General features: G+C 35.1%; 1 protein-coding gene across 7 annotated transcripts; it reads right to left on the minus strand.

Annotated features, from left to right (window-relative positions):
- Window positions 1-534: 534 nt before the first annotated feature.
- Window positions 535-17,382, minus strand: LOC126721107 (twinkle homolog protein, chloroplastic/mitochondrial-like). Of its 7 annotated transcripts, XR_007653821.1 has the most exons (9): window positions 17,144-17,313; window positions 15,652-15,711; window positions 13,632-15,223; window positions 12,879-13,010; window positions 4,143-4,278; window positions 3,992-4,059; window positions 1,622-3,718; window positions 918-1,065; window positions 535-789 (listed from the first exon to the last, which is right to left on the minus strand). XR_007653821.1 is itself a non-coding variant. In XM_050424130.1 (4 exons), the coding sequence occupies exons 1-4, from the start codon at window positions 17,164-17,166 to the stop codon at window positions 12,418-12,420; spliced, it is 345 nt and encodes a 114-aa protein (XP_050280087.1). In that variant the 5' UTR covers window positions 17,167-17,382; the 3' UTR covers window positions 12,242-12,417. The 7 variants fall into 7 exon arrangements, 4 of the variants coding, with proteins under 4 accessions (XP_050280087.1, XP_050280088.1, XP_050280089.1 ...); XR_007653822.1 differs by lacking the exon at window positions 1,622-3,718 and having other exon boundaries at window positions 17,144-17,320; XR_007653823.1 differs by lacking the exons at window positions 535-789; window positions 918-1,065; window positions 1,622-3,718; window positions 3,992-4,059; window positions 4,143-4,278 and adding exons at window positions 6,504-8,237; window positions 12,128-12,234 and having other exon boundaries at window positions 17,144-17,375.
- Window positions 17,383-18,285: the final 903 nt, after the last annotated feature.

Below are 18,285 nucleotides of genomic sequence, written 5' to 3' on the forward strand. Positions count from 1 at the left end.
AATTTATAGCAAAAATGCGCTTTTGCCCTTTTCGTCTAAAAGATGTAGCAAATTGCCCCTATTTTGAAACTATCTAACAAAATATAAAATATCCCTGTTTTAAAACTCGATTTTCTAAAAATCAGGTTTTATATTGAAACTCAATTTTTAGAAAATCAAGTTATAGGCAATCAAAAATAAAAAAAATAAAATTATGGAACTCAAGTTCAATGTGAATTTTTTCATATAACTCGATTCTCATCAAATCAAGTTTCAAAACAAGGACATTTTTCTAGATAATTTCAGAACGGAGACATTTTGCTACATTTTAGCCTCAGAATTACAATTCTTTTTTTTTTTTTTTTGAGAAATAATTACAATATGCTGCAAATCCTGCAATTCGAACTCTTTCCCTCCTAGACCTTCAAACACTTTATATATGGAGAGGTGCCAATTCAAAGTTATAGAAAGCGTGCTGTTTAAACGGACGGGACGGGACCAGTAGTAGTAGTAGTAGTAGTAGTAGTAGAGAGAGAGAGAGAGAGAGAGAGTATATATTAAAAAAATAAATCAATTGTATAATAATGTTAATTAGAACAACGATACAAGGACAGCAAATCAACCACTAAGGCACTAATTAAAACTAAAACAATAAGATAATAACAAACTCTGTATAAATATTTTATTGACCAAAAAAAAAAAAAAAAAAGAGTGAAATCAAATAAAAGAACAATGGCCTCAGGCCTCTAGAATGCTGTCAACCCTCAGAAGCATGCATCCAGCACACAGCAACAACACAAGGCAGCACAACTGCATATAGCAAACAAATAGACAGATCATTATTATGTATGTCATCTATGCATAAAATAAACATATACATAATATGTAAATCAAAAGGTAATGAATAGATAAATAAATCAGGGAGAGAGAAGGCTTACCATCCCTTCCAAAACCCATCACCCCTAGACTTGGTTTCCACAGGAGGAGGAGGATTTTGAGAGTATCCGGAGCCATCTTTTGTAGGATAACCAGCCGGTGGTGGAGCTACATAATAAGTTGGCGCGGTTGAAGGTGGAGGATATGCAACTGAAATTTTTTTAAACCACTCCATGTAATCAATACTTAATTCAACAAAAAAAAAAAAAAAAAAAAAAAAACACATGAATTATTTGAGTAAATATAGCAAGTGATCGGATGCATCTTGCCTGCAAGTGCAAGATTACAATATTTTCCATAAGGAGTACGTGATTATGACCAAAATGTTTTGAAATCATAAATAACATTAAAATTTTAAGGTGGACTGGAAAACTGAAGATGGGGAAGGCCCCAAAAATAAAATCATTCCAAAAAGGAGTCCAGGCAATAAGGGCATGGGTAGCACAGTTGGCTTTTCTTAATCTTAATATTGCAATTGTAGGTTATAAAAATCAAATTATTTTTTTATAAAAAAATATTCAAATTACTTTTCCTCTTGCAGATGAGTATTGAAATAATTTTTTCCCACTAACGAACACCTGAACAATTTTCCTGAGTGTCAGAATGTGGCAGAAAATTCAAAGATTGTTTACAAACATCAACATAACCTGTGGTGAAAAATGAAATACATGAGCAATAACTAATAAAACATGGTATCTAGTAATACCTGCAGGCTCACTTGAACTCATATTTGAACAAAGCTCTCTTAAGAAACCAAAGAAAGGTATGTGTAGATATTGATAATAAAACAAAGTAGGAGGAATGATAAAAGGAGAAGAATGAGAGAATATAGGTATGAGTTGATGGAGGGTTTTCTATATATATTTATAAGGGCTGTTTGGGTTGGGTGGAGTTATTGTTTCTTAGGAAGATAAATGTTTACGAATAAGCGCGGGCGGCTAACACCGCGTTGGGGAAGAGTAGAAAACTTGTCGAAAGGCAAATTAACAATGTAAATCAATGGGAGCAAGAAGAAAGCAAGGCTGCAGGCTATATTATTTATTATATTGCTTGTCTTTAAGAGCCGGTCTTATCTGGGGAACCTACTTTTGATTGCAACACGACAAGATTCTCGGTGAGACGGGCTTATCTAATACCTTCTTTACAGTCAACACGCCCATATGTGTCTTTTTCCGTGTCATATTTTCCGACTTTACAAGTCACGTAACCATATTTTAATATAAAGATAATGTATTTAATGCTTCTCAATTATGTATCTCGCACGTGGCATTTTTTTTTTTTTCCCCTTCTTCTAAGGTCTAACGTAATCGGACATAAAATTAATGGAGGTCCCCCTAACCCTAACCCTAAGTCCCCTATTCTTTAAAGGCAGGAAATGGGAAAGAAAGGAAATTGTGGATAGAGACGGCCATTCAATCCAACAAAATCTTAAGACTTCTTCTTCAGTTACTGTTTATGGGAACCGGGTCAGAATTGACGGAGCTGATTTGTTGGCCCACCCCCACATTACAATAACCTAATTTTTAATTAGATTCAATATATTACAGCCTTTTCCGTTATGTGTTAATCCACCTAGTAATTTGGCTAACCAAATTTGATATTAGACCCTCTTAAAGCTACCTCTCAAATCTGTATATAATTATCTTCAAAAAAAAAAAAAATCTGTATATAATTAATAGTTAACAAGATGATGATGATGTTTTAAAATGTTACCGACTTCCTATATATAGCCTACAGCTCATTGATCAATTTATATTCCCTGCTTTGTTCCACTCAATAACCGGTGGTGGAAAAACATACGTATGCTTGAAGATTTTTTTTTTTTTTTTTGCTGAATAAAAAAATTAAAAAAATCTTAAAGCATACGTATGCTTGAAGATATTTCGCTTGGAGTTGGAACAAGAAATAACTCACAGGGTTTAACCCCAAAATATTAGGTCAGAGATGTGAACCAAGCTATTTATGAACCTTCTAAGTTCTAACCCAAGCTAAGAAACAACTTACCTTATTTATGATGACTTATTTAACAAACCAACCAAACCCAAACATGATAATGTGTCCATAAATAAACTCATGAATATGAGACTCAATTTGAGCATATATAATATTAAAAGTATGTTTACATGTATATAAATATATTTATACGTATTTGAAATTAGATTATATAAATTTATATGAAATCAAATTATTTGAACACATAATCTAGTTTGGTGTTGAGCTCGATCTCAACACGTTTACGGTCCCATTAATTTTGTCCTAGATTTCAAAAAAATGCATTCCAACTTCTACCAAGGGATTGTGCTGTGCAGACGCGTGTACGTATTAGTGGAAATCATTTGGGGGTGTTTGGTACATGTGTTTAAAAACATGTGTTTTGTTGTTTGAAAACATGTGTGGAAATACGTGTGAGTGAAATATTGTATAGAAATGCATGTAATATTGTTTAAAAATTAAAAATGTGTTTTGAGTAGATGTACCAAACACCCTCCTGAGTTGTTGAATATCGTCTGATATTATACAAGTTCAAACAAAATAAATCATTCATCTCCTAAAATAAGTTTCTAATAGTAGAAAATTTTAGCCTACCCTCCAGAATTGTATGCCAACCATAATCTTATCAGCTTCGATGCAAAATTACTGCCCATCATCATCTCTCACCACCAACAGTTTGCACCAAGAAAAACTCTGTGAGGGCCTATAAATTGGTGGATACGACCAGGCAAATGTTTTCTTCCTCAACAATCATATCATTGCCTATCTCTTGCCAGATGGTTCATCAATATCCATGAATTCACCAGTTACCCTACACAAGTACATGAATGTTACCATCTTTTAACACTATTTCATATCGTGCCCAAATTTGATGACATACATATGACAATGAGAGAAGGGAGTGAATTGTAGAGCACAATATAACAAGAAAACATTAGATGCGTGAACTGAAGAATGTCCTCTAGTGGCAACTATGATTATGCATAATTTGCACCTAGTTTGTTTCACTCTTGCCCTCTTCTTCCTCAATAAAAGTGAATTCTTTAAATCCACAAGAGTGCAACAGTAAACCTTAAAGGTATACCTATTATAAGACAAGAAGGCATCTCCTATGGTTCCGGCAACGTTATTTCGAATCTTCCTAACACAAACCTGCAATTACAACTTGGTAAGTTTACAAATAGATTCCCATGTGTAATAACAAAAACAATGATGATGACAAAAATAATACTCACTTGTACTTGATCTATTGGCCCAGCCGCAGGATTCTGATTACGATGAATAAACAATCCCATTGTCACATTTGTTTATGAAGTGCGCACTTCCACCTATATCATACATATTAGGAGGACCACCAACCCGTTACTGCAACTGTAAAACAAGGGAAGAATTTAGAAAGAAAGAGATACTCTGGAACAAACTACAGGTCATGGTAGTCAACCTGTCACGCTCCAAACCCAAAAAGGGTCCAAGGCATGAAAAGCCGAGCCTTTAAGAGGATTTTTCTTTTTTCTTTTTTCTTTTGATAAAGTAAATAAACATGTTGATCTCTTCACAATATAAGTTAGAACTCTATAACACATTTACAAACAATACAAACTACAAATCACGTGTCTCCAAATATATATAAAAATCCAAAGCTCCAAATAAATAAACACAAAGTCATGATCCTCTCTAAAATACATAACCTCAACAGAAAATCTAGGCCTACCATGCTCAAGGCTAACAAACCTCAAGAGCCCAACCTCTAGTAGAATTAGCTATAGCCTCAATAAATTTAGAAAGTTAAGTCACCAACAATTTATAGTACAAATCTCCCACTTAGTATAGTTTTCCAATCACCACCAATAAACTAAGCTTCATACCCAATGTATAGCTAATTTATCTGTAAAACTATTGGAGAGTGGGATGAGCTAAAGCCCAGTAAGTAACATAATTAATAGGGGTGGGGGAAATGCAAGTTCAATGATAATGAGCACTTTACAAAACATGCTATAATTTGGGAATTTCCATTTAAATTCTGTAAAATAAATTTCCTTAACAAATACGACAAGAATGATAAACATAATGTAGCATCAAGCTTCCCAAAATAACTATGAAACTACATATTATTCACAATGAGTCATAAAAGTTTCCAATACAATTTCAAAAAAAGAAAACCTCATCCAAAGCCACATGACAAGGTGCCACAAAAACGGAAATATCACCAAGACATACCGCCATAGACAGGTCAAAAGCCAAACACAATTGCATGATACGTACCTCTTTTGGCATGTGGTCTATCGGCCCATGGGCAACAACCTCACCCACACCTTCAAGGATTTATCTCTCCACCCCATGGGGGCAAGGGATAATGCGTCATATAGTACCTCTTTTGCATGTGGTCTATTGACCCTACCTAGCCTCATCCACACACTCAAGGATTTATCCCTTCCCCCCCTAGGGGGCAAGGAATGACACGTCATGCAGTACCCCTTTTAAATGTGATCTTTTGGCCCTATGGGCAACGGCCTCACCCACACACTTAAGGATTTACCCGCGTCATGCAAATTGGGAGCCTCCAACCAGGCTTGTCATCACAAAGACAAGTCGGAGAAGGGCAATCACTCATTCTTAAAACCAACATTCTTAAGACCAAAGAGCCGGGAGGCGCTTTTCGTTCCTGGTTCTCATGTAGCTCCTCCGAAACCACAAGAATCCTTAGTTAGAATGGGATTCCAACTTAGCATCCTTTTTTGAGATTTTGAGAAGTGTTGCTCTTTGGAGAGCACAATATGATGAAAATCACACGTCACAAAGGTGGGGTAATCACACGTTACACAAATGTCGCCACAAAGATGAGGTAATCACCAGTATCATAACACAAGAGCAAACCCACATCAAAAGCTCACAAGTTAAATGTATTCAACATACAAAGTTTTGAGAAGTGTTGCTCTTTGGAGAGCATAGTATGATGAAAATCACACGTCACAAAGAGAAGGTAATCACACGTCACACAAACGTCACCACAAAGATGGGGTAATCACCAATATCATAGCACAAGGACAAACCCACATCAAAAGCTTACAAGTTAAATGTATTCAACATACATAGTTTACTTCCAAGTAGTTTCATAAAATATTTCAATAACTAAATATCCACAATATTCTCAAAGTCCTCAAAACCATTTCTTGTCAAGAATGTTTTGCATCAATTTCCCAAATAATACAAGTTAAGATAAAGCGTCTTTAGTATTTCAAATAATACCATAAATCCATGAAACCCATTATCAAAGAATTCAAAGATGTTTTTCTTTTCCATGCCAAATGTTCATTCATTTCCCACATGCAATATTAAACATGATGCGCTTTTCCTATACAATCATATATAGTAGGGTCACAACACAACACTTTTTAAGAAAACATAGTTTCACAAATAATTTTCCAAAATGTGTTTAACACAAAAACAAAGTTTCACATTATGCGAGTATGTTTCTAAAAAACATCTTACTAAGAAGCCACTTATCTCAGCAGTCCAATCCAAGTTTACCTCAACTGGGCACCGCATTCAACCAATCAAGTTACTAAGTCCATCACCAAGTACCTTGGAACCTAGAAACACAAGTATCAAGTCTATTAATACAAGGCCTACTGCAAATTACACTATCATATTTGACTCCATAAATAGAAAAAGATCCCCTCAAAAATCAAACCTATAACCCTAAAGCCTGATTTGACCATCCTAAGACAATTACCCCTATCCAAACAGGAACCAAGCAAGCATACAAGAAACTCATAGGGCTATAACACAACCAAAACCTTTTATTTACCTACCACAACCACAAGTCAAGCAAATGCAACCTCATAACTCATTGAGGTCATCCATCAAACACTTGACAAGCCTACATCATTTAAATAATTCTATAGTTACATTTTCATCTACTATCTACATAGCTACACTCATTTTTGCATGTCACAAAACCACTCAAAGATGTAAAGAAACCCACTTTTTAAATCAACCAAATTTTTTAATTTAAAAATTCACAATCACAAGAACAACAAAAACCATATGGTTGTTCAAGAAAACCCAACCCTCAAATTTAGTTTTCAAAACCTCCTTACCCTTCATCAAAATAAATGGCTAAGCATCAAACTAATTTTATGAAAATATCACACAAAAACCAAACCCATAGATGCTATGAATTAAAACTCACAACCCATAACTTGAGATTTTCAGCCATCCATCCAAGACCACCTTCCATGTTAAATTAAACAAAACTCAAAGTAGTACTATTAACTAAAAATCACTTGGATCCACCATTAATAACAAAAATGCATATTTAAACTAAACTATCAAAAAGAACATGAAAATTACCCTTTTTTTTATGATCGCCAAGTATACAGGGGAAAATCTAGAGCCTTCATATGAGATTGCAAGGAAGAAACCACCAAGAGAGAAAGGTGGAGATGGCTATGGAGTGTGTCAATTACTAAAGGAGGAAGAGAGAGAATCAAGAGATGGAAAAAGAAGAATAAGATGAGAGAGGTGGAGGGGTCTACTATATGGTGATAAGAAGGGGGGGGGGGGGGGTGTTGTGGAACAATGTGGACCACTAGTCCACTCAAAATATCTTCAGGGGAAAATTTTACAAAAATAACCTCAAAATATATTGCCAAACTTTTTTTTTTTTTTTTTTTTTTTTTTGGTTTGGGGTGTTACACAACCTGTCTAGGATGTGCTACAAACCAAACATGACAAGAGTGATGTTGAGCCAAGCGTTTGATTTTGGTGAGCATCTGACTCACATACTGTCTCAATCCAGCAAAATATACACTTACTCCTTGTGTGTTTGGTTGTGTTGCTTTTGTTCATGTCCTTGATCCTAGTCAAGATTAACTGTCTCCTCAATCTCGTAAGTGTATTTTCCTTGGATACTCACTTACTCAAAAAGGTTACCGTTGTTATACTTCTGAATTTCATCACTATTTTGTGAGTACTGAATTTTTTTTTTTTTTTTTTTTTTTTTTTTTTTTGAGTCGACCCCATTCTTTTCATCACCGGGCTAATGTATGCAACTCCAATCGTGAGGGGGGAGGTTTCCTTTCCATCTCCTAAACTTCATGTACCTTTGTCTTCTCATCCTCCAAGACCTTTGGCTTTCCAAACTAATCCCTCCTTGCATGTTTATCAACAATTTCAGGATAGGCATGTTGTGTCATATAGTCCTGGTGCTACATTTACTTTGTCAGAGATTCCTGCTTCCTCCACCTCTCCTCTAGAAATTGATGATTTGCCTATTGCTTTATGACAATGATGTCGCAGAAGCCTAAAGAAAGCACACACGGTGCTCTCTTGATGGAAAAAAAAAAACTAAATTATTAATTTATGGTAGTAAACCTCGATTCATGAGGGGTTCCTTAAATCCACAAGATGATAATTTCCTGAAATCCACCGAAGAAAGAAATAGACAAAGTTTGAATTTTATTAATAATAATCTCTGAAAAAACGTTTACAAACGTTGGGGTCTATTTAAGGACTCCGTAAAGCTTGACAGGCAAGAAAATGTATTCAAGAATAAGTCCTAATTAATACCTAACCATAACAGGGACCAAATTTGACCTACAAAGCATTAAAAGCACCTAAAAACATGGAAATAAATGCCCTAAACCTAAAATAACGAAAAGTACCAAAAAAAATACTTAAATAAATAAATTACAAAAATTGAATGGTAGATTTTGTCCTACATCAGACAAGCTAAACATTCTTGTACTCAACACCCAATTGCAAATTTTGTGTCACCTTGTCTGCATTCACTTGCTTGTACTATGTCCTCTATTTCAAGTCCCTCATCTATAAGCAGGCCTCGACTTCGTCTGGAAGGAAACATGCTACAAATGAGGAAATGAGTGCACTTAATCTGGAAGGAAACATGCTACAAATGAGGAAATGAGTGCACTTAATCAGACTTGGGAACTTACTGCCCTTCCTACTGGGAAACAAACTGTAGGTTGTCTTTGGGTATACACTGTCAAGTACCTCCCTCATGGTTTTGTTGAGCGCCTTAAGGAGTGTTTAGTTGCCAAAGGTTATACACAAACATATGGTCTTGACTATATAAAAACATTCTCTCCTGTGGCTTGAATTTGGTTCAGATCCTACTATCTGTTGTAGTTAGTGGTTCTTGGCCTTTGTATCAACTTGATATCAAGAATGCTTTCCTTCATGGAGACCTTAAGGAGGAAGTATACATGGATCAAACCCCTGGGTATGTTATTTCTGGCAGTGAACACCTTGTTTGTAGATTAAGAAAGGCGTTGTATGGTTTGAAGCAATCTCCTCGTGCATGGCTTGATTGATTTAGTGCTATTGTACTTGGGTATGGTTTTTAGCATTCTCATTCTAATGATTTTGCCTTTGTTCGTCAGTCTTCCACTAGTACTATTGTTTTGATTGTTTATGTGGATGATATTATTATATTTGGAAGTGACTCTAATGGTACCTCTGACTTGAAAATATATTTAGGTCTGCAATGACATACTAAGGACCTAGGTACTCTTCGCTATTTTCTCGGGAGTGAAGTTTCTCATTTCTCTCAAGGTATATTTTTGTCTCAACGGAAGTATGTTCTTCATCTTTTGAGTAAGACTAGTTTTTTAGGTGCTCATCCTACTAAGATTCCTATGGACTCTACTGTTAAACTTGATAAAGAGCAACATGAATTGGTTAGTGATGTTGGTCGATATTGCTGCTTGGTTGGGAAATTAATTTACCTTATAATTACTGGTCCTAACATTACTTATGCAGTTAGTGTGGTTAGTCATTGTATGAAAGCTCCTTGCCAACCTCAATATGAAGCTATTTGTTGTATCTTGTGTTATCTCAAAGGAGCTGCTGGACACGGACCTTTGTACAAGCCCTCACCTACTTTATATGTGACAGGTTTTAGCGATGATGATTGGGCTGGTAGTCATTCTGATTGTTGGTCCACCTCTGGTTATTGTACCTTTGTTGGTGGCAATCTTGTTACTTGGCATAGTAAAAAGAAAAATGTTGCTGCTTGTTCTAGTGCTAAAGCTGAGTATAGAGCTATGGCTCATACTAATTCTAAGATGTTATGGGTTCAATCTCTCCTTCACGACTTGGGTGTTGTTATTCCTATTCCCATGCAAATGTGTTGTGACAATCAAGCTACTATCTTTATTGTTAAGTGTTCCGTGAACGTACCAAACATAGTGATGTGCATTGTCACTTCATTCGGGATTTATTAATGAAGAGACAGATTGTCACCCCCTTTGTTCAGTTAGTTGATCAATTGCGTGACATTCTTACAAAGTTTTTAGCTCATGCCTCCTTTCAATGATTATCTTCCAAGCTCGGCATGTTTAATGTGTATGCTCTAGCTTGAGAGAGAGTGTTAGAGTTAGTTCTAGTTGTCATTTATTCTAACATATTAATAAGTGTAAGGTTGAATTTAATCAACCATCTTGTTGGCTTTATTCCATACCAAATTTGCTTGTAATTTAGCAATTAGTAACCCTGTGTTTAGGTGGGAATCATGTAAAAGTAATGTGTGAAAGAGTGTGAAGAAACGCTTAAGACTGTGCAGTGAAACAAGGACTCATGAATGGATCTCACGGGTGGCTCGCGGCTTGCAAGCCGCCAGAAGATGCACACAAGTGAAGCATACAGAAAAGCTGAACCGTCATGCCAGCTGTAGCACTACAAAAGAAAAAGTCCAGACTAACCATTCAGTTAGCTCATGGCTTGGACTCGCGACTCAGTCAAGTTGCAAGGCCAAATCGCCAGTTCACTCTGTTATGGAAAAACTGACTCTTCGCATTCCTTTCTCACTCTAGTATAAATACCCCTTATACCCACGAAATATTGAGAGCTTCTAGAGAGAATTTTGAAAGAGAAACCCTAGAGAAAAACAAGAGTGACTCATCTACAATATTTACATAGTGACTCTTCAAATTCCTCAACTCTCACCTTCTCCATTGTTACATCCTTGAGAGGTACATTAGCCAAAACTTTTTCTCACCATACCCATATCTGTGAGAAGGCTATTTAGTGCCTGGGAAGCAGTTAGGAAGAGACCAATTGATATTGGTTGATGCTATGGGTTATAGTAGAATCCGGTAAACTAAAGAAGAAATAGGTTCGGCGTAACCTCGTTGGAGCAAGAAACTTGGAGGGCTTAGGTACACTAGGTAGATTAGGCTTGGAGGGTATTCTGCTGTTCATATATCCCAACTTCATTCTTTGGTGGATTATTTACCGCTTGGAGGGCGGCGGAGGAGAAGTTTTACGCCGAGGGCTTCAGTTTCCTCTTTGATAATACATCGTTGTGTTGTCCTTGTGTTTGCATATCTCTTCCTTTAATCTTTGCCATTTAATTTCTGTTATGGATGTGATTTTATTTGGTTGAGATTGTTTATCAATTTTGTTATAAGCTTATGTTCAATTTCCGCATATATATTATTTGATATTAAGCTTGAATTGGTGATTTGTAAATTAGGGGTCTAAACATTCAAGGTGCTTTATAAAATATTTGAACATTCAATAAGGGTATTATTGTAATCACATTATGAACCCTAATATAAAAATATGTTAAGGCGTGGGCTTGGTCAGTTAATGCCCTCAACCTTTTCTTTATTTTCTCTTTGTCTCTCTTCTCTTCTCTTACTCATTATTCTCACTCAACTCTAAATATTCATATTTTACAACTTAACTAGCATAATAGGTCACCATAAACCAATGCTCCATTTGTTTCGATGATAAATGTCCTTCTGGAAAAATTACTTATTTTCTAGAAAATTGATTTGTTTTCCTATGTTTGGTTGAGACTTGCAACCCTAAAAATAAGCCAAAAAACATTAACAAAAACTTTTTTTTGATAACATAGGGAAACTTTCTAAAAAAGATCCCTTTTGACTCTCCTTAGCTAGTAAAACCTACAAACAACTGACTCCCACCTACTAGAATCAGCTGTCAGGTTAGGTAATCTAGTGCATTCCTTTAACCCTATTCACAATTTAAAATTCAGAAGAAAAAAAATACAAGTAAATAACTAAAACCAGACTAGAACCCAAACAACTCCTAATAAACAAAAATTAAAACAAGGCTCTAAAACTAGGGCAGAAAATAAAAAACCAAGAACTAAGAGATTGAGAGAGTTAGAGAACAATAAGGAAAAAAGAGAAGTAGAAATAGAGATTGACAAGAGAAAGGACTGCCACACCTGGTGGAGATTAGTGCTGACGAGCCAAGATTAATGTTGATGAGCCAAGAGCACACCAATGAACATCACCAGGGTTGAGATCGAGTGCGAGTGTGACCAATTGTTGGCTGATGAAATCAAGAGGGAAAGAACTTAGAGAGGCTATTGATCCACAATAAGAGAGAAATTTTAATCTTTTACAACCCACGACCCTTTAGGCGATCACCAACTCGGATCCCCTTTTTTTTTTTTTTTTTTGCTGGGTTAGGACTTGACCAATTGACCATGTCCAGCAATGTTGTTACCATGTCTCAATTAGAAAAATAATAATTTTTTTTTTTTGCTGAAGACTCCATGGATGCATGTCCGCACAGACATGCTAGACTTTTTGGCATATCCGTGATTCCTAGCAGAAAAAATTTCTCCACTGAAACAATTGGACTGTAGAATACCAGAAATATAATGCTAATGTAAATGTAAAAATGCTAGCTTAGACACCATTCTGTGGAAGAATAAAGAAAATAATTGTGGAAAACCAGCACAGCACCAATTAACAACTGAGAAATTTGGTAGAGATAATACGATCTGGTGCAATTCTTATAAAAGTCCCAATTAGCATTTGATTCTAGTTGCCAGTTGGAAGTTCTACAAAAATGAGAACAGTAAAAATACATACACTAAATCTGCAAATTTCTGCTCTGTGATTTACTTATGATATCTGGCCCAAAAGCCGAGGGAAAGAGAAGGATTTAAAGATATTGAAAAGACTCACTGGCTTACAAGACACTGATGATAGAGCTCATTGTAAGGATCAATTACAAGTCCACGCACCCCATGCCTCAAAACTGCTGCTCTTGCAAGATTAAGAACCCAGTTAATACTTGAAAGGGAATCATCCTCACACCTATAGCAGCTCACAAAGAAAACAAACACAAAAACTCTCATAAGCAATAAAGTAACAGCATAGGATTCACCTAAAGAGAAGCTATACGATGAACCATCAGCATACAACAGCATCAAAGATCAAAGGTTTTGCTCAAGGACCTTTTTAGGTAAAAAAATACAACCATATAAGTGTTCAATATGATTACACTTATTCTATTTGCTGTGTTGTGTAAAGAATCATTCAATTATGCATTCTTATCAGCATGGAAATGAAGATCTGTAAGACAATTCTTTGAGTGATTCAAAAGACCGATTAATAATGTTCTATAATTTATAGCACCAAGATAGTCACACAGAATCCTCAGAAGACCAACCCAGCCAAAATTAACAGGTCTTGTTTCTTTATCTCTGTTTTTCTCCTTTGCAACGTCATCCTGTCAGTGAATCTCCATTTAATTTTGATACTAAAATATTTTTCTTAGTTTAGAGAAACAGTTATTTTTGAAACACTATACCATTGTTTTCAGCATAACCTATCCATGCAAAATAAGCTTTCGAGCAGACTGATCACCTTGTAATGACAAACTGATAATAAATCTTTGGAAAGACTGATAAGTAGCCAGCTGGTTAGTAGCAGTACCAGCAGGTGTATTAGTTAGTGGCATAGTTGAGCAACAGTCTAGAAGCTTAACTACTCCAGCAACAAGAGCACAGCTAAGTCAGCAGCAGCAGCTGGGAATTGCATGGCTTAGGGTCTATTTGGGATTTGCTTATTTTGCTATAACTGAAATTTTTTGTTAAAAGTACTATAGATAAAGGTAAAAATTAGCTAAAATAGTACAGTGAGACCCATGAATAATACCAAAAAATGCAGTGGAGCCCTTAAATAGTAGCAAAAATAAGTTGAATAGTAAAATAAGTAGGCAAAATTAATCATGCCAAATGGACACTTAGTGCTAAATATCTTGTCTTAGTTGATTGCTATTAGACACGTGCTATTCTTAAATTAATCATGTTCCTAAATGCAATTAGCATGTGTGTAATTCAGTAAGTATTTAGTTAAGCTAACTTCCTGATGGTTAGTTAGTTAGAGTCTTGATGTTAGTTGGACAGTTATTGGAACTATGCAGATAAATAGGGAATTGCATTGTGATGAAAGGTAAGCAATAAGAATGATGTCCAGTTTCTTCCTTATAATTCTGTTCTCTAAATTCCATCTCTCTCAATTCTATCATTTCTTGGGGACCTAGCTAGCTATCTTGAATTAACCACCCTAATCACCATTTTAATTAGATCCTTATCAAAGACTTGTTTTACTAATCTATGACTGCAAAGGCCAAGCTCAACAGAAATATTAACGCAATAGACTGAAAAAGCTTGAAGTGCAATCTCCACTGCATAATTGATCATAATAGCATATAATAACATGTTACATTGGGCTTGAACTTATAGTTACCTAATGAGATGAAATGTATCGCTAAACCATTGTTTCCCTTGCTTCAACTCCTCAACAATCATACACACACCAGATCCACCATGGCTACGGTTAGCCAAGAGAGCAAGTACAAAGTCATCAACCATAACGTGCCAAATAAATATATTTGACTAAAAATACTCAAATATTGACAAACTAGCTTGTTCCAACAATCCGTTGGTCTAAATGACCCAACGCACATACATTGCATGGTCTGAGATTTCCATATAAAGATAATGACTTTCATCCTTAATTATTCGAGACAATTTCTATTCAGTATTCACAGTGAAAAAAATATTTTCTGAAGAGATGCAATAGGTAAAATACAAGCCAGTTAGCTATTATTACTAACAGAGACCTAAATCAGTAGATCTAAAGAACATATAAGCATGGACCATCACATATCATTGAACCTCCACTATACCCAAGAGAAAGAAAGAAAAGCAAGGATAAATTACATTTTAAACCTCATACAGGTGATTTCAAATTAAACCCTACACTTTCAAAAACATTTCAATTCAAATGATAAACCCATCACAAGTTAAGCAGTTAATAGAAAATATTAAAATAAAATGACACATGACTTGAGGTGAATTTGTTCATATATAATAGGAATATATGTTGAAATAACCACATAAATTCGTTTTGTTTAAGCATTTTCCATTAATGACACCCAATGTGGGCTCTTACTGGCAGGTTGTGCATCCAGGGTTTTTCTCAACAAGGGTGGGTCCAAAGGGGGACCTTGAAGAGGTTCCCTGTCATAATAAAATAAAATATTTTAATTTTAATTTTAAAAAAAATGATATTACTGTAAAAGGGTTTATTGCTTTAATTGAAATCTGGAAGTGTGAGTTTTAGCACCCCACTCCCCCCTCCAAAAAAGTCTAATCTACCTAAACTGACCACTCATCTGAATAAAAAAACATCAAATGTCTAACAGGGAAAGAGAAAAAAGGAATCATACTTCCTGTGCATCCTGAGCAACCTTGACTAACAGCAAGGGGCGCAGGGAAAAAAAGAAACATTCCTTTCTTTTTTGCTTATCTTGATTGGGAAGGCTATAGGTTCTTTGGCAATATATACATTTCCAATGAGAATCTTAATGGTACTTACTAATACAGTAATTGATTTTACAATCGTTGTCCCAATAGAGAAATAAAGAATGATATCAACCTAAATTCACCTTGCATCAAAGAAAGGCTTCATTGTGTTTCTCCAAAAGTTTCCTTGCATGCTCCCGAACCTATAGATCAGCAGATGGAGATGGATCGAGATGAACAAGGGTAGAAATATTACCAAAGTGCAACACTGGGACACTATTGAAGCACATTTATTGGATAAGGATAAGGATGCTAAATCATATACAAGAGATGACTTTAATTCAAATACAGCAGCAGATCAATTCAAGATTAGATAAACAATAGAAACACTCCTATCTCATCTGTAATTTGTATTTGAATTCATTTAGATATCCTTCAAATATCTTATCTCCTATCTCTTGTACCATGTAAACAAATCACATTATATAGATGAAAGTCAGTCCCAACATTTTGGGTTGGGAGCATAAATTCACTTCATATAATATCTCTGTTCTTATATGGTATCAGAGCTTTTATGACTAAGGTCGTGAGTTCTTCTAATTCCAGCTCCTCCACAAATCAAACCAACTCCTCCACTTTCACCACCCTCTCTCTCTGTTCATACACTACCAAATCATCCAATTTGCCTTACTCTCACCAAGACCAAGGACAACTATCTTCTTTGGAAATACCAAGGTGTTACTCATCTCAATGGTCAAAACTTATTTGGCTATGTTAATGGATCCAAAACAGCGCCTCCTTCCACAATTTCTAATACTGTCACTGGATCAAATCAGCCTATCCTTATTCCAAATCCTGAATATGTTTCTTGGTCACAACAAGAACAAATTATCCTCAGAACACTGATTGCATTCCTCTCAGAGTCACTCTATCTTAGGTTCTTGGCTGTAATACCTCTCGTACTTTATGGGAGAACCCATTTGTCACTTCTGTCACCACTCAGGTGAACCCTCTTTCTCTTGATGAATTATATGGGCATCTCCTTGCTCATGAGCAGTGCTTGGAACAGCAGCAATCAGCTGCTAAGTTATCATTCTCAACCCATATGTTTTAGGATGTTTATCTTTATCTCTTGTGATTCTAGAAGCTCTACATAAAGCTCTAGATGATTTGCATTACGTTTGGTGGTGAATCCAAACAACCTTAGGTGGTGAAGCCAAGCTAAGGTCTACAGTGGGATGCCTAGGTTGTCCTACATCAGTACTGCTCCAAGAGAAGCTGTCACTGTCACAGGCAATAGGAGCAGAAGAAAGACTGTCAACGTGATACAGATTTGCATAGTAGAATCCTCACTTCTTCAAGTTCATATGATTCTTGCACATTCAACATATTTGGAACTAAAAGAATATTAAAACAGATAGGCTTGAATAAGCGAAAAAGGGACTGAAGGAAGGGAGAGACAGCACAAATTGATCACATACAAATACAATGGCTATGCCAATGGTAACTTCAATACAAGTAAAAATTGTGCATCAATCAACATCTCAAGCAATTTCAGGCAACTAAGTGAAATCAATTCCTTCAGAAAGAGGGTTTTTTTTATTAAATAAGTTTTTAAAAAAGTACTTGGCTTACAGTTTACAGCACCTTATGGCCATTGTTGAAGCTTCAACCACTTCTTCTTTGTCTCTCTCTCTCTCTCTCTCTCTCGTTCTTTCTGATCTTTCTTCTTGTTCTTCTTTCTTTCCCTCTCTCTGGTTTGCTCAGTGCTTTGCTGCCGGCCCCTTAAAAATGTCAAGGGAAATGGATCTCTTATCTCTGTTTAAAGTTTTATTCGGGATTGGCCACTGTTGAAGGCATCATCAAATTTTTTTTTTTTTTTTTTTTTAATTTCACGGGAAATACTTAACCATTTAGTACTGCCTCTCTTACCATTTTTATTGGGTCTCATAAAAACAGTTTATTAGATTATAAAATGCGCTTAATTTAAGATAATTTAGACATAGGCTTGCAATAAAAAATAAAAAAATATTGAACTCAAATCCAAAAAAAATATATATATATATATATATTAAAATATATATTACTAATAACATGATTTTTTGTTTGGGTTTCATCATTTTCTATATTAAAATATCCTTAAATTTTCATATTTTTATTAACATTTTATTAATTCTCACATAAAGAAATATTCTAAAAATTAAGACACTATCTCTATCTCACTTTTAATAAAAAAGAGCATCATTGCACGCGTGAAACATGTGCACTAAGACTAGTTTATATATACTAGCCTCTTTTTTTTTTGGTTTTAATGTCATAGTTTTTCACTTATTTCAATTTGAGGTTTACACTTTTTCCCACAAAAATTGTGCATTTAGAATTACTAATACAGCCAGAAGTATCATAAGGCTAATTCTAAAAAATGAACAAATTCACACATGGATATATGATTGCAATGCTATTTTGTTGTTCATTTTTTAGAGGTAGCCTTACGATACTTCTAACTGTATTGGTAGTTTTAAATACACAATTTTTGTGGAAAAAAGTGTAAACCTCAAATTGAAATAAGTGAAAAATTATGACAATAAACCCAAAAAAAAGAGCCTAATGCACACGCTGATCGCACGCAATTAGACTAGTTTTTATAAATGACATTCTACCATTTCTATATGAGATTTTGTTTTATACACAATATATTTATATATTTATATATATCTTATGAAAATTTACAACTATTTATGTTTATTTTGAATTAGTGAACAATTTTTGGAAGTTTT

Source organism: Quercus robur, chromosome 4 (assembly GCF_932294415.1).
Source record: "Quercus robur chromosome 4, dhQueRobu3.1, whole genome shotgun sequence".
NCBI lineage: Eukaryota > Viridiplantae > Streptophyta > Magnoliopsida > Fagales > Fagaceae > Quercus > Quercus robur.